We start from the raw sequence: 13,397 nt of genomic DNA on the forward strand, positions 1-13,397 counted from the left end.
AGATTTTTGAACGAAAACGACACTAGATACAAGACCAGATACAAGAGTACAAAGCCCTCGCCAACCACGCGCGACGGCACTCGCGTGCCGCAGCTCGCAACAGCCTTGCCGTCAGGTCGGACTTGTCAAAACGGCTCCGCGCCGGCGCCCTACAACGAACGACCACCAGAACCTGGCCGTTCGTCCGACGATCGATCGCGAGGGACGCGCGCGATCAAAACGCCTCGTTAGTAGCGCCAGCCGCTAGCCGCCAAGCAGCTGCCACCGCGGCACGGCGAGCTGGGCCTCACTCGCCGGACGCCCGGCGATTGATCGAGCGAAAGGACGGCGCGCGCGCGCTCGCGCGTCCACATCGCGGGCCCTCCCCTGTCGGCCGGGTCTGCCGTTGTCCGTCCGTCCCTCCCGCGGCCTCCTCGTGACAGCGGCCGGCTCCTCGCGACCGTCGGCTCTCGTCGGCGCGGCCGGGCCCCGGTGGCGCGATACGCGTTTCGCGGCGGATGCGGCCGGCGCGCGCTGCGCTGCTCACCACCGTTCGTGCGATCCGCGGGCACGTGATGCGCGGGGCCAGCCGCGGCCGCCGGTCCGTCGTTGTTCTTCGGTTCCGGCGAGATTTTTTTCCCGCGACGCGACGCGCGTTCCCGGCCGCGCCCCGATCTCTGTCACGCGATCGGCGATCGATCGATCGGTTTCGGGGAACGAAGCGGGCGCACCGCGTGCCTGCCGGCCGGCGATCTGGTTGGCAATTTGATGGCGTTCATCAGTTCATGCAAACCTCGCTTGCGCTGTTGCTTCCATGGACGACAGTGAGTTGGCGAGGAGCGGCCGCCTCAGGGCTGCCGGACTCTAGGTGTGCGGTGCGATGTGCCATGTGAGTCACCGGAGCAAGCGTCCAAGATCACTCGTGATCGCAGGTGACATGGTTGATGTTTCGGTATTTTATTTCTTGTTACAAAACTGAATTGAGTGAGATTTATGTAGGGTTTGAGAATTCTCTCCATACCAAAACCAGATGTATTTTTTTTCATGACGTGTGTTTCTGCATCGATCTTTGTCGGTAAGATTGGTGATCAGTTTGGGGCCGGGGCAAGGGTACATTTATCCGGATCGACCATCTAGTTGTCAATTTGAGGGCATTGCTTTCTTGTTTTGCTTCCGTGGAACGTGAGTTGGCGAGCGATGAGCACCTCAAGCAGGCTCTACGATGACTTATGCAGAACGCATCGTGTCCATGCATGGGTAGTCTATGTCCAATATCACATTACCATATATAGCAGGTGTCACATTTGCAATATTTTCTAAAAAAAATATTTGTGTAAATATTAGCAATTCGCATACTCACCTCCATCCCATAAAACAAGTCACTCTAGGATTCAAAATTTGTCCCAAAAATAAGTCATTTTACCCTATTTAGAAAGTGTATGTGCATGCAAGAATCAATTAGTACCAAATATGGGTAATAAATAGGGGAAAACATGATCATTTTATATTTTTATTAATTTGTCCTATAATTTCTAAGATGAATTTTTTTTGGCGGACGGAGGGAGTATTATCTTAAATAACAATCATCCCGCTTCCTTCCTCTGCGTGCAAAACGAGAAGTTGCCGTAGGTAGTTGTGTTATTTATGGAATTGTGTTTTGATTCCTAGTAGTTTATAAATGTTGTAAGGTAATTAGCGTTTCTCGCTAGTTTTGGTACTAGTTGTTGGTTACAAACGAGGAGATTGGTTTGCATCTGATATGTTGCATTGGATAATATATCTTAAGAGGTGTCTATATGCTCAACCATTGATACATGTTTCCCCACCAATCTTTGCCAGTGAGATCGTCGATCAGTTTCAGGGGAATAGGCTAGCGCTCAGATCATTGATCTACTAGTTTCAGGGGAATAGTGCTGCGATGGATAACATTTCATGTCAGGTGTAGTAGTGTACGTCCAAGATCACTCATTATCTCGGGTGTCACGGTTCTATACTGATTCCGATCAACAATCTAGTTGGCATGCAATTTGATCATGTAGTTTTGTTGTCGTCGCTTCCATGGATCGTGAGTTGATGAGCAATGGACACCTCAAGGCTCTCGAAATCGGAGGGCGGCGGGGAAGCTATCATGCACATCAAATATCCCAAGATCACTTTCTGATTGGATGTGTCATATTTCCAGCATTTTTTGAAAAAAAAAGAAAAATAGATGAGATTTATGTATGGTTTATGAATCCTCTTGCACAAACCACTCAAAGAAAAGCTTCCACGGATTCTCTTCCTTGGCACATGCATCTACTCCAATCCTTGTCAATTGCGGTCGACCAATATTCCGAGGCGGCGGAGGTTACATGCTACTTGAAGGCGATCTAGTTGCGATTTGAGGACATTGCTGCTTGAAGGCGATCTGTTGCAATTTGAGGACACGATTGCTTGTTGTTGATTCTATATGGACTGTGAGCTGTAATAAGCACCTCTGGTTATCGATCGGTTCGAATGACTATGGCGATGCACGTCTCGGATTATCACTCATCATCATTTCTTTAGATGTCGCTTCTATATTTGTCTCGCACGAGCCATATTAACCTCATGCGTGATTCCTTCCGATCCTCTGCTGTGGGGTCAACGCGTGATGGGCCGAGTGAGATCTCGGGGAAGCATTATTCCTAGCTGCTAGATATTAATCGAGGAAAAATTGGTGCCTCCATTTTCCATGGTTGATTATTCCTTTCTTGTTGCTAGCTAGAACGATCACGCGTGTGGTCGAAGTCGCAGTACAAAATTACCCGGGAAAAAACAAAAAGGGTAGTACAAACTTGTAGTTTTCTACACATGCATCATAAGAGAAGGATCACTGGCTACCGTCCGGCCGCAAGTTTGGCCGACCTATATTCTATCAGTGACAGTCGTACGCTGTGCACACAGCTACAGCTAACACGATGGCTAACCGACACTACACTAGGGCCGTGTTTGGTTTACATGATGAAATTTTTTTCATAAAAAAACGAATGCATGCATGAAGTACTAAACGAAGTTTATTTGCAAAATCTTTTCATGAATAGGTGTAACTTTTTGAGATGAATATAATAAGTCAAGTTTCATCATGATTGGCTACAGTGATACTACAGTAACCGCACCTAATAATCACCTCCTCGTACGGTCAAAGACCTCACTAGCCACAGTAGTGCTACAGTAACATAGTTTTGGAGGTGATTCGGTGATTAGACTTCATTTAGTACCTCTAATTAGTGGTCAAAGCTGCTAAAAGTTTTTCACCCCCTAACCAAACATGACCTAGTAGCTCCAGACATCCAGTAGCTACCTGCCGTGTTTCGCTTGCTCTTGAGTCTTGATGTGCGTGTATCTAGAGCTGGCCGCAGGACACAGCTGCGCCGTTCGTTTGTGCCATGTCGCCTAGCTACCTGCTAGCAAGCACAGTGCTTGCCGGGCGGGCGGCCGGACGTGAGATTTTTCTCGCTCGCCTCCCCTCGCACGGTCTGCGGCATGCTCTGCTGACGCCGGAGCAACGCCGCCTCCACCACACGATCGCATACATGCGTGCACGCTCCGCGTGGTCCAGTCCGGGTAGGTACTACTCACTGTGCGCGGAGGGGATCCGAGGGTGGAGGGAGCCGTGGTGTCACTGGCCGGTGTGCGTGCGAGGCCGCTGGCGCGCGTCCGAACGAAACCACAGCGCGAGAGCAGCCAAGTGTGCCGGAATCCAATCGCGCCATCGCGCGCTACTTGTGCTGTTAGCAATCGATCCGACAAGCGGTCACCAGCGCCTCCCCCCGTGGGCCTTTCCACGTGAGCCTTTCCCTTCCCTTGTTAGCAACATCACAAGGTAATATTATAAGGTATTATTAACATTCATGATTGCAAACATCACAAAGTAATATTTTCAGGGTATTCAACTTGTTAGCAACATCACAAGATAATATTCATGAGTGCATACGTATATAAGCCAGCAATTTTTTTTTCTAGCATTATTTTTTTTCTCACCATACAATTTGTGCTTTATAAGTCATATAGTTTTTTTAGTTCAAAACTTGTCATACAACTTTTTAATAAATTATGTACGATGACATAAATTATATACATAAGGTTTCAGACAACTCGCGCATCAAAAGTTGCGTATCACAAGTTATGCATCATAAGTTCCACAAGTTATGAATCATAAATCACGCATCACAAGTTGTGCATCATAAGCCTGCATCATAAGTTGTGCATCATAAGTTGCGTATCACAAGTTATGCATCATAAGTTATATAATTTAGAAACAGGTTCACGTCCTAAAGTTATATGTAAAAGTTGTATGTATCGTAAAATTATGGTACAAATTTATCTCTTAAAAGACGTGTGTAAAAAGTTATACGTAAAAATTGTATTAAGATATTATAATTTTTTAGAAAAAATAATGTGAACAAAAAACCTTTCCAAAAAAAGAAATAACGCTGCTGTCTGAAATCGCGCGCTGCCAACCCTCCCAGCTCGCGCGCTAATTAGCTTGACCCCCAAGTGTGTGGTGTGGCCTTTGCCCGTCCGTCCGGCCCACGCCACGCCGAACGAAGGAATCCTCTTTCAGACAGGCCGAGAGCCAGCCCATCATTTCCGCGGCTCGGCTCTGTATGTATATCCTTTTCCAGGCTCCTTCCGTGGGCCGTGGCCCTTCCCTCTTTTTTCTCAAGGGGGAGAGCTGTCCTGCTTGTGCGCGATGAAGTCCCCCGCCACCTTAACTAAGGCAATATACTCGGGTTTCGAGTTTAAGATGGAAACGTAAACTCGACGTACGACTTTTTTTTTCTTTTTCTTGCCGATTCGGTGATTCCGCGGTCACATGTTTCGAGGTACAGTCCGGCTGTGCTATCAGCCTATCACGCGGCGGCCGGCGGCGGAGGCTTGCAATGCAGACACGGGGCGGAAAGGAGGTCTGCAGCGCTGACCACCGGCTTTCCCCGGTGTGCCCATCAGCAACATCCAGTTCATGCCTGCAGCAGCCCGATTGAGATAGTTCTTCAGACCGCAGAACAAGCCGTCAAGGTAACTAAAACTGCACGCAACGCATGGCTTCGGCCCTGTTGGGACGGCATCGGCGACGCTTAAACGCGGAACACGGAAACAATCCCGCCGAACGGGTCACGTTGAACGCGCGTTTGCTGAACGCCCCGACGCAAAAAGCGGAGGTTTGAACTGCACAGGGGAAAATCACGATAAACGACTTCCGAGCAGCATTGGCGTTTAAGCGTCGCGTTTCTGGTGCTCGCGGTCCCAAACAGGACCTTCTTCTTGTCTAGATAGGTCTAGTGCTAAACGATGCTTCTTCTACAGTCCTAGACTAGTACACCCTGATAGCGGCTGTTTCTCCTCCGACAAACTGCCGACGCGCCTCCTCTACCAGCTCCCCTGGTGGTGCATTCAAGTTTTGGCCTTCTCAAGATTCTCCACCCATGTGACTCATTTGTTTGGGGTGCTCCGAATCATGGCGAATTTCAGCACGGGCTTTCGGAGGGACAAATGCTGTATCATTATATGCAACGTACTTTCTCCATGGCCGCCCCAGTGCAGCAGTGATGTCTGCGCATTATTCTATTCTTTTGGTTGCCAGCAACAATATTTTTCTCGCACACCAAATCAGCACCAGCCACCAGCCAGCCAGCAGTACTTTTCTCTCACAGCAAATCAGCACCAGCCACCAGCCACAGCCAACAGAATAGAGTTAGGCGATCAAGTTCTATGTTATTTGCAAATTCGGTTAATTCCCACACTAGTTTTCGTGCCATACTATGCAATTTCGTGGCAGTTTGCCCCTTGACACCACAAGTGATAGGCGCCTGCATCCATTGGCCTCCTTATATTTTCTTTTACTCTTTTTGCATTTTCAGTACATGTTTGATTGTATGAAATTTGCACACTGTTTAAGAGCGCTGCCATTTTCTTCAAGGAGAGAGCAAACCAGCCGGCCCTAGAGGGTTAATTAACACCACGAAAAATATAGGCTCTTGTCTGTATTTACTATTCTTGATAAAGTAGCTATGATCTTTCGTCTCCCTAAAACGCGCTATGACACTAGCCTGAATCTATCAATAGTTGGGAGTTCACCAGCTGCGGAAACGATTACAGTAGATAGAGTAGCTACAGTTGCCAGCTGCCACTGGGCTTATCAAAACATGGACAGGACAGCCGATTGTTAGATCCAGCACTTAGTTAAGGTTCCACAGGGGGCGGCAACAATAAACTACTGCTGGGGTCCCACTACCTAGCATGATAACGGCCATAAAGAAACCCCGCAGCACGCAGCAGATTATATATTTGCAGCCCTCATTATTCGGTCCAATGCCTGGTGATGAACCGCATGTTAGCAGGCACATCAGATGTTTCCGGTTCATCCATACCTTGTACTTGTACCTGTAGCTTTCTCCTCTGCAGTGCAGGATTTTGACTTCTACCTTGAAAGCAATGCAAGCAGTTTGGATTTCTCCTGTCCATCTTTCCCTGTTTCTTGAAATTTTTAGTTATAGAGAAGTCGTGGCAGGTGCTTTGGCAGTCTGTCGCTATATGCCTGCCCCAACAGGTCAATGATCCCCTGTGCCATATGGATCCTAACATGGGGCCCTTGCTGTATTACAGTATTAGCCTCCTCTGCAACTGCAACCTGGTTGGGAAAACTCCACGACCTGCCACTGAAATAGTGTCAAAAGGTCTCCCAGAAGAGGCTAATCTATGAGTGATTATGTCGTCCAAGGGGCATCGTATTCGCGCATAATCTTTCAACGGCATAATGATTTGCGTTCTATATGTCCTGCTGGAAAGAAAAGCCATGTGCAGAAGCTGTGAGCCATGTACTCTGGTGATCAGGTTTGATCCAGACACGAGCGTTGAAAGATCTGAACACGGATTTCGCTCTGTTGCAGCGCAGTAGGTGGTATGCACGCCCACAAGCCCAGCCCCTTCTACACGAAAAGTTTCCCTCGGACAAGAACTTCTTGTTTCATCACGTGGCTCTCAGTTGTCTCTTGATTTTAGTCACTCCTCAGAACATTTCATCTCTTGACCAATTCAGAATAATCGGCAGTGTAAATGACTGAGCGGTCCAAATTCAACCCCGAAAAATAAGAGAAAAATTGTGTGCAGTCGCTTTGGCAACTACTATGGAAGATCCACGTCCTATGTTGCTGCATCTCTTTCAGGTGTACTGTCGTCGAGTATGGAGATGTACAACCCTCACACGCCACGTGTCGAGATCCAGGACATAGATTCTGATGAGCATTGTTCGTCTAGGGCCATGGGTGAATGATCCATCTGTTCCAGTTTGTTTCACTTCTGCTTGTCAGAGAATGTCTGTTGGTTTGGCAGCTGCTGAGAGCATGCGCGCGACGCTGAAAACCTGGAGGATATGGTTTGCTCGCTGACTCCATACAGGAGTAGTATATGCATGCTGCCTGAACACTGAACAATCTGCCTTGTCATCAGATAGCTCTGAAAGTGTTGGTTTGTCAAACCGCAGCACATGGGCGCCAATCATGTCACAAAAAAAACTGTTCATCGCCGTGTTAGTCGTCCGGCACCCCTGCCTTTAGGTAGGCTACAAATTTGGAACCTGTGTGGCCACTCGAAATGCCGTAGTTCGTACGTTGCTGGCTGGCGATGATGAAGGCAGGGGGTCGTCACTGTTACTCTATGAATGCACAGGCTAGCTAGTGCTAGCTCCATTATTATGATGTGTGGTTATCTGAAATTACTGGCACAGCAAATGAATTAAGAGGAGGGGTCGTTCGGGTTCGGCGCATACGATTCTTGCCCCGCGAAGCTGAGAATTCTCGAGAAATATTATAGCTGTCGACATGTCTCTGATACCACTCGTACATCGTGTGGACGGGAAGATCTCTGTAGCATCACTTGCTGAAACATCAGCTGATTATCCCTTAATTCTATATTTGTTGCTTAATCCGCCGGAGAATGACTAAAATTATGCGCGGCGCCGATTTGAAAAGCCTGCCGGACAAATATTCTATGGGGGAAGCAGACGGTTAACGCTTCGTATGACAGCCCCATGCTTTCCCCCATGTGTGTTGTGGTCTGCACGTTGTCGCGTAGCAATGTTTATACGAAAGTAGAATCTACGGCCTGAGTACTGTCCAAGCAATCTTTTCTCATATGGGTATCTGCTAATACCTCCGCTATCCTCCACTTGTGGGTCTGGGCCCACCATCACGGCGTCAACAGACATAGTTAACTCTAGTTTGGTATATCCTAACTAGAATTATCACAGCTTATGAGAATAATATGAAGACAGCCAGACAGGTCTAGCAGTACAATTTTCATATAATTTTCAAGACCCGGAGTTGTCAGCACCTCCTACCGATCAAGCAAGCACTCGATCTTTCGTTTACAAATCTAGAAATTCTATTTTTTTTACATTGGACTATATATATTAGTATGATCATCAAGTTTTAAGCTAAGACAGAAGAGGATGAGAACAGGTGGTAGCACTGAAGCACTTGTTAATATAATTGTGCGGTCAGGATGGATTTAATCAACTCTCAGCTTATAATTACTTGAGAAGATGACAGATCGAAGTTCGTACGGACTTTTCCTGACCGATTCTCCGATGACATGAGCCAGTTGCATCAATGATTGTTGCATATGTTTTCAGTCTGAATATGCTCTCGTTCTGACGACGGACGCGATCAACTCGGCACGCAGACGTGCGGCGCACTATTGCACTAATGGCAGGAAGGGCCGCGTCTGCGCATGCGTCAGTGCTAGTAGCTCGTAACGGTAAACCGTCCCGGCCAACCAACAACTGCCCGCCCCATGACCCGGGTCGTCGTCGTCGACGACTTGTCGTCCCTCGCTCTCACGCCACGCCCCTTCCATTCTCAACGAAGGCGCAGCAACTAGTGCAAGCTGCTTGCAGCGTTTGGTCATGGTCGATCAACCGAACGCCGCCATTCATGGCCGCAGCTTAGCTAGGATTATGTTATATCCTACATGGACATGGCGTTTTTGGACATGGTTATGGATTGTACTAACCTTGTGCCGGTTCACGTTGGGTGTTTTTGGACATGGTGTCCTTCAAAGAGTCGTCGTTGTGGAGAAACTGATCCCTAGCTAGTACATGTTGCTACAGCGGAATTCGCTACTAGTTTTGATTGGGGGTGGTTTGTCGTGTGTGGTCGCCAAAGTCATGTGGGTGGGTGGTGTTGTTGTTTTGTTTTGCCGTTTTGATGTTTTGATTTTTTTTTGTTTTTATTGATATTAATATATAGGCTTGCAAATTAATCTGCTGGCTTCTCTTAGAAAAAAAGCAGACCCCTTCCCCTGAAATTACGGGAATGAGAAAAAATGCATGCTAATCTGGTTTTGAATTTTGATGATGTGGAGCACCGCTTTTAACTTTTAAACACTTCGAGATGTAAGTTGAATTCCATTTTGCACTGTGGTGGTTTTTTAAAAAAAGTTAAATATTTTAAAATTTAGGTTCTAGTTGTTAATATTTGAAAATGTACTTTGTAGATGTGTAACAATAGCATTCTACTAGAACTAGCAAAGATTTATATCTTACTATTACTAATTGAAGCCTTCTTTTGAAGTATCCACGTGAAGCCATATAGGATCCTACATGGATAATCTAAAAAAATAGAGAAATTCTCATAAAAATTAGAAATATTCGACCATCAATCTGACAATCATAATATTCATTGGATCTGTTATCTTTCCTAATAAAATACCCACCTCCGTCATTATAAAAATATACTAAAGCAACCTCCTAAACATATATCTAAATTACCCACCTCTTATATTATGAAAAAATTCTAAAGTAACCCCTTAAGCTTCATGCAAATTACCCACCTATGCCATTATAATAATAATACAAACAACCCCCAAATTTGCATATAAATTATCCAATTATGTCATTATTAAAAGTTAAAGTAACCCCTAAGCCTCAATCTAAATTATATAATTATAATAAAATAAAAAATATTAAAGTGCACCAATATAAAATTCTAATTATTATTTCTATAATTATTAATATATTATTTATGTTATTGGTTATATACATGATATATGATGGAAGAGATAAGAATATCAATTCACAATGAAATGATTCAATTAAATATATATCAAACACACATGAAGATGTGATGCAAAATGAAATCTATTACAACTAGATAGTGATAAATATGTCTTTTAGAGTTTGTATTAGAATATCTAATAGATGAAAGAGAGAGTGAGATTTATAATTATAATTATTAGCTATAAGTCTTGTTTTTACATTAATTCTAAAATAGCCCGCGCAAGAGCATGAGTTGATAGGCTAATAAACTTAATTCCGTAGCGTAGCGCAGTAGGCACAAGCAAATTCTATGTTGGCAGGCATGGTTTTGTAGGTTACGATCCTTTTTTAACTTACAAAATGCAATGCTATTTAGCTAGTTCTGATTCATCTCATGATTGTGCAACAACCATGTCTGCATTGGGACGGAAAAGTGACCAGTATGTCAAATGCTAGACTGGATGCGGCTTGAAATTGCATAGGCTATATATTCCTAGCTATATCATGCATGGTGCATATGACTGGTTCCCAGACCAAGAAAAAATATTCTTCGTTTTCCTTGTAACAGAAACGGTGCATCTAACGGTTGATTTCAACACCCCACCTACCTGTCTCTTTCCCCTCCTCTTGATGTCATGCACCTAGCGCCTCTCTCTCTCTCTCTCTCTCTCTCTCTCTCTCTCTCTCTCTCTCTCTCTCTCTCTCTCTCTCTCTCTCTCTCTCTCTCCGTCCGATTCCCTTTGTATATATAGCCAGGCTGTGTGCCTGTATGTGTGTTATCCCTTCGCAAAGGCCATTCATTCATACATAGTAGCAGAACCTAATACCCTTCAGTTTTGCTTTCTTGCTTCACCTGTGAGCTCAGCTCACAAACCATGGAGGATCTAGTTAGTAGCTCATCTTTCAGTAGGAGCGTCCTTAGCTGTAGCGAAGGCCAGGCTCAATCAGGAGAGAGCTCTTGGACCGATTACTTCGTGGATTTCATGCTATCCGAAGAGGAGAAGAAGAGACAGGAGGGTGCTATTTCCTACTGCGCTGCCGAAGACGACGGCGATGGAAGTAGCCGTGGGGAGGAGGACGAGGAGGATTCTATGATCTCCGACGCCGCCTCTCGCGCCCCTGCGTCCGCGCTGTTGCCTGCCAAATACAAGGGGTTGAAGAAGCTCAAGAAGGCTTTCAAGGCCCTGGATCATGATGAATCCCTGGAAGATACTGCAAGCTCCCCAGTGAATAGCCCAAAGGTTAGTATAGTTACAGCTTACAAGGCATCACCTCTCGGTGTTTCTACTGTTAGAGCTAGATCAGACTGCTTGTTGTGATGTTAATTTGTTCCTTTTTGGGTTGCTTCTTTAAGGTCAGTGCTGTGTCGCAGCTGGAATTGAGCCCTAAAAGGAGATGCAACATCAGGGACCTCACCAAGGTATGCTAGAACTCAATATTCAATTTCTTGAAAATAAGCATAGCCTTTGAGTTGTACACATACTCGTTTGCTTATTGGTTGAGATCGCGTACGAAAAGGCTAGACACAGATGTTGCTTGCAGAGCATCCGTTTACTTATTAAAAAAAATTCTCTCTTCTTTTTCTGCATGAAGGAAGCAGGAATTGGCGATGGTCACGGAAGAGAGGGGATGGATTGTACAGGTGCAGGCATGGAAGGAGTGAGATTTGGTGATCAGAGTCAGACGAGTATAGCTGATCCATGTGCGGAGCTCAAGGACAAGGGGATTTGTTTGTTTCCCTTGTCCGTGCTGCTACACTACCATGGACGAACAAACTGAGAGCGAGCTCTCAATGTATGAACAGCATATGAAGTGTTGACCCTTTACACTCTATGCATGTGTGGGATAAATGGCGAAAAATACATTTATGTAGTGTGGTGATACTGTGGATACGCTCGTCTTTAATGACAAATATGTGAATATATTACTATTACTCGGCGTACTCATGTGCCCTGGTTTCATTTTTCATAAAATACTAACTGTGTTGATAACCAACGAGTACTGGTTAGATGCGCATGCAGCTCACTTCTTACTACTACTTGATGGGTGCAAAACCTAAGAGAAATAAGTTAAAATAAGCTAATAAGGGTGTAAATAAAATGTGTTTCATGAATATTTTCATAGTTTTCCCTGAAGCAAGATGAATCGTATCACCAGTGTGAAGAGTCATGTAGTTTGTTTGACCCAATTAAAGTACCATTATCCTCTAATAAAGAAATGACCAGTATTAGTTTTATTCACAGATGACCAACATATATATAACTTGCAACTTGGAAGAATAACTCTTCGGTGTGGTAACTGCAAACCACTGGCCATTGTTTGCAGTATATATCTATCAATGTTGCTCTCCTCTAGTACTAGATTTATTTTTTCTCTTATTTCTTTGGAAGAAAATCCCTCACCTAGCTGTCACTTTTGTTTGATATGAAATCAAGTGTTTTCATACCGACCGGTGCACTAGCTCATCAGCATGAATGCATGATCAAAGGGTCTATGTACCCTACTCACTTGGTCACTTGTGGGCATCATAGCTACCAACCATGCATGCATGGGCGGTTCATGTACCAAAACGTACCAAACTGCCTATCTCTTTGAATCTCGACACCATATGTCCTTGCCTTCTCCTTCCTTGCAAGTTAAATTCTGAAAAAAAATTCAAGAGTTTCAGATATATCTCACTTAGTGATATTCTCGATGACGATAAAGTGTGTGTGTGTGTGTGTGTGTGTGTGTGTGTGAAGATAAGGGAGATATATATGCAATGGCATGGTTGTGAAAAGAATGGGTGGTTAGCAAGTAGCTTTCAGTGCACAAAGTAGTTTAAGGATTGACTGTTGCAAAGGATTGGAAGCTGAGAGATATTTCTTTTTGTTTGCGGAAAAAGAAGCTGAGGGTTTTCTCTTAATGAAATACGTGCTCAGGCACGGTTGCGAAAAAGAAAAGAAGCTGAGGGGCTTACTAACAAACCGAATAAGGGGTTGCGAAAAAGAAAAGAAGCTGATGGGGCTTACTAACAAACCGAATAAGGGCTAGGGCCTTCCTGATTAACAGCTTGAGTTTGTCTTCAGGCAATAGGAATGCACATTAATTTCTACTGCACCATCATTGTACTATACCTTCATCGATGTTAATTTGGAGTCAAGCTCAAACATGAAGTCATGAGAGCTACCTATTGTAGCTTTTCATCTTAGATTCATGGTTCATCACGTTTCTGAACAATCGTCGCGTATATCGGCTACTAAGTGTATTAACTTTTGCGAAGTACTAACTTTTCTATGCATTACACGTACGTGGTTTCTAGTTTGAAATTGCGGTTAACTGAAGTGGAACATTTTTTTTTGTGCGAAAAGGTCTAGACTCT

At 44.9% G+C, this 13,397-nt stretch overlaps 1 protein-coding gene across 1 annotated transcript; it reads left to right on the forward strand.

The window, feature by feature from the left end:
• Positions 1-10,795: 10,795 nt before the first annotated feature.
• On the forward strand, positions 10,796-11,978 carry LOC120689843 (vascular-related unknown protein 1-like). The gene is made up of 3 exons (XM_039972271.1): positions 10,796-11,277; positions 11,391-11,456; positions 11,630-11,978. The coding sequence occupies exons 1-3, from the start codon at positions 10,912-10,914 to the stop codon at positions 11,813-11,815; spliced, it is 618 nt and encodes a 205-aa protein (XP_039828205.1). The 5' UTR covers positions 10,796-10,911; the 3' UTR covers positions 11,816-11,978.
• Positions 11,979-13,397: the final 1,419 nt, after the last annotated feature.

Source organism: Panicum virgatum, chromosome 2K, assembly GCF_016808335.1.
Source record: "Panicum virgatum strain AP13 chromosome 2K, P.virgatum_v5, whole genome shotgun sequence".
In the NCBI taxonomy this organism is placed as follows: Eukaryota; Viridiplantae; Streptophyta; class Magnoliopsida; order Poales; family Poaceae; genus Panicum; species Panicum virgatum.

Bases quoted from the DNA above. Each gene is read 5' to 3' on its own strand.
- LOC120689843 (XM_039972271.1), top strand. From the start codon at position 10,912: ATGGAGGATCTAGTTAGTAGCTCATCTTTCAGTAGGAGCGTCCTTAGC. The intron at 11,278-11,390 runs GTTAGTATAGTT...TGCTTCTTTAAG, and splicing joins CCCCAGTGAATAGCCCAAAG to GTCAGTGCTGTGTCGCAGCT. The intron at 11,457-11,629 runs GTATGCTAGAAC...TTCTGCATGAAG, and splicing joins ACATCAGGGACCTCACCAAG to GAAGCAGGAATTGGCGATGG.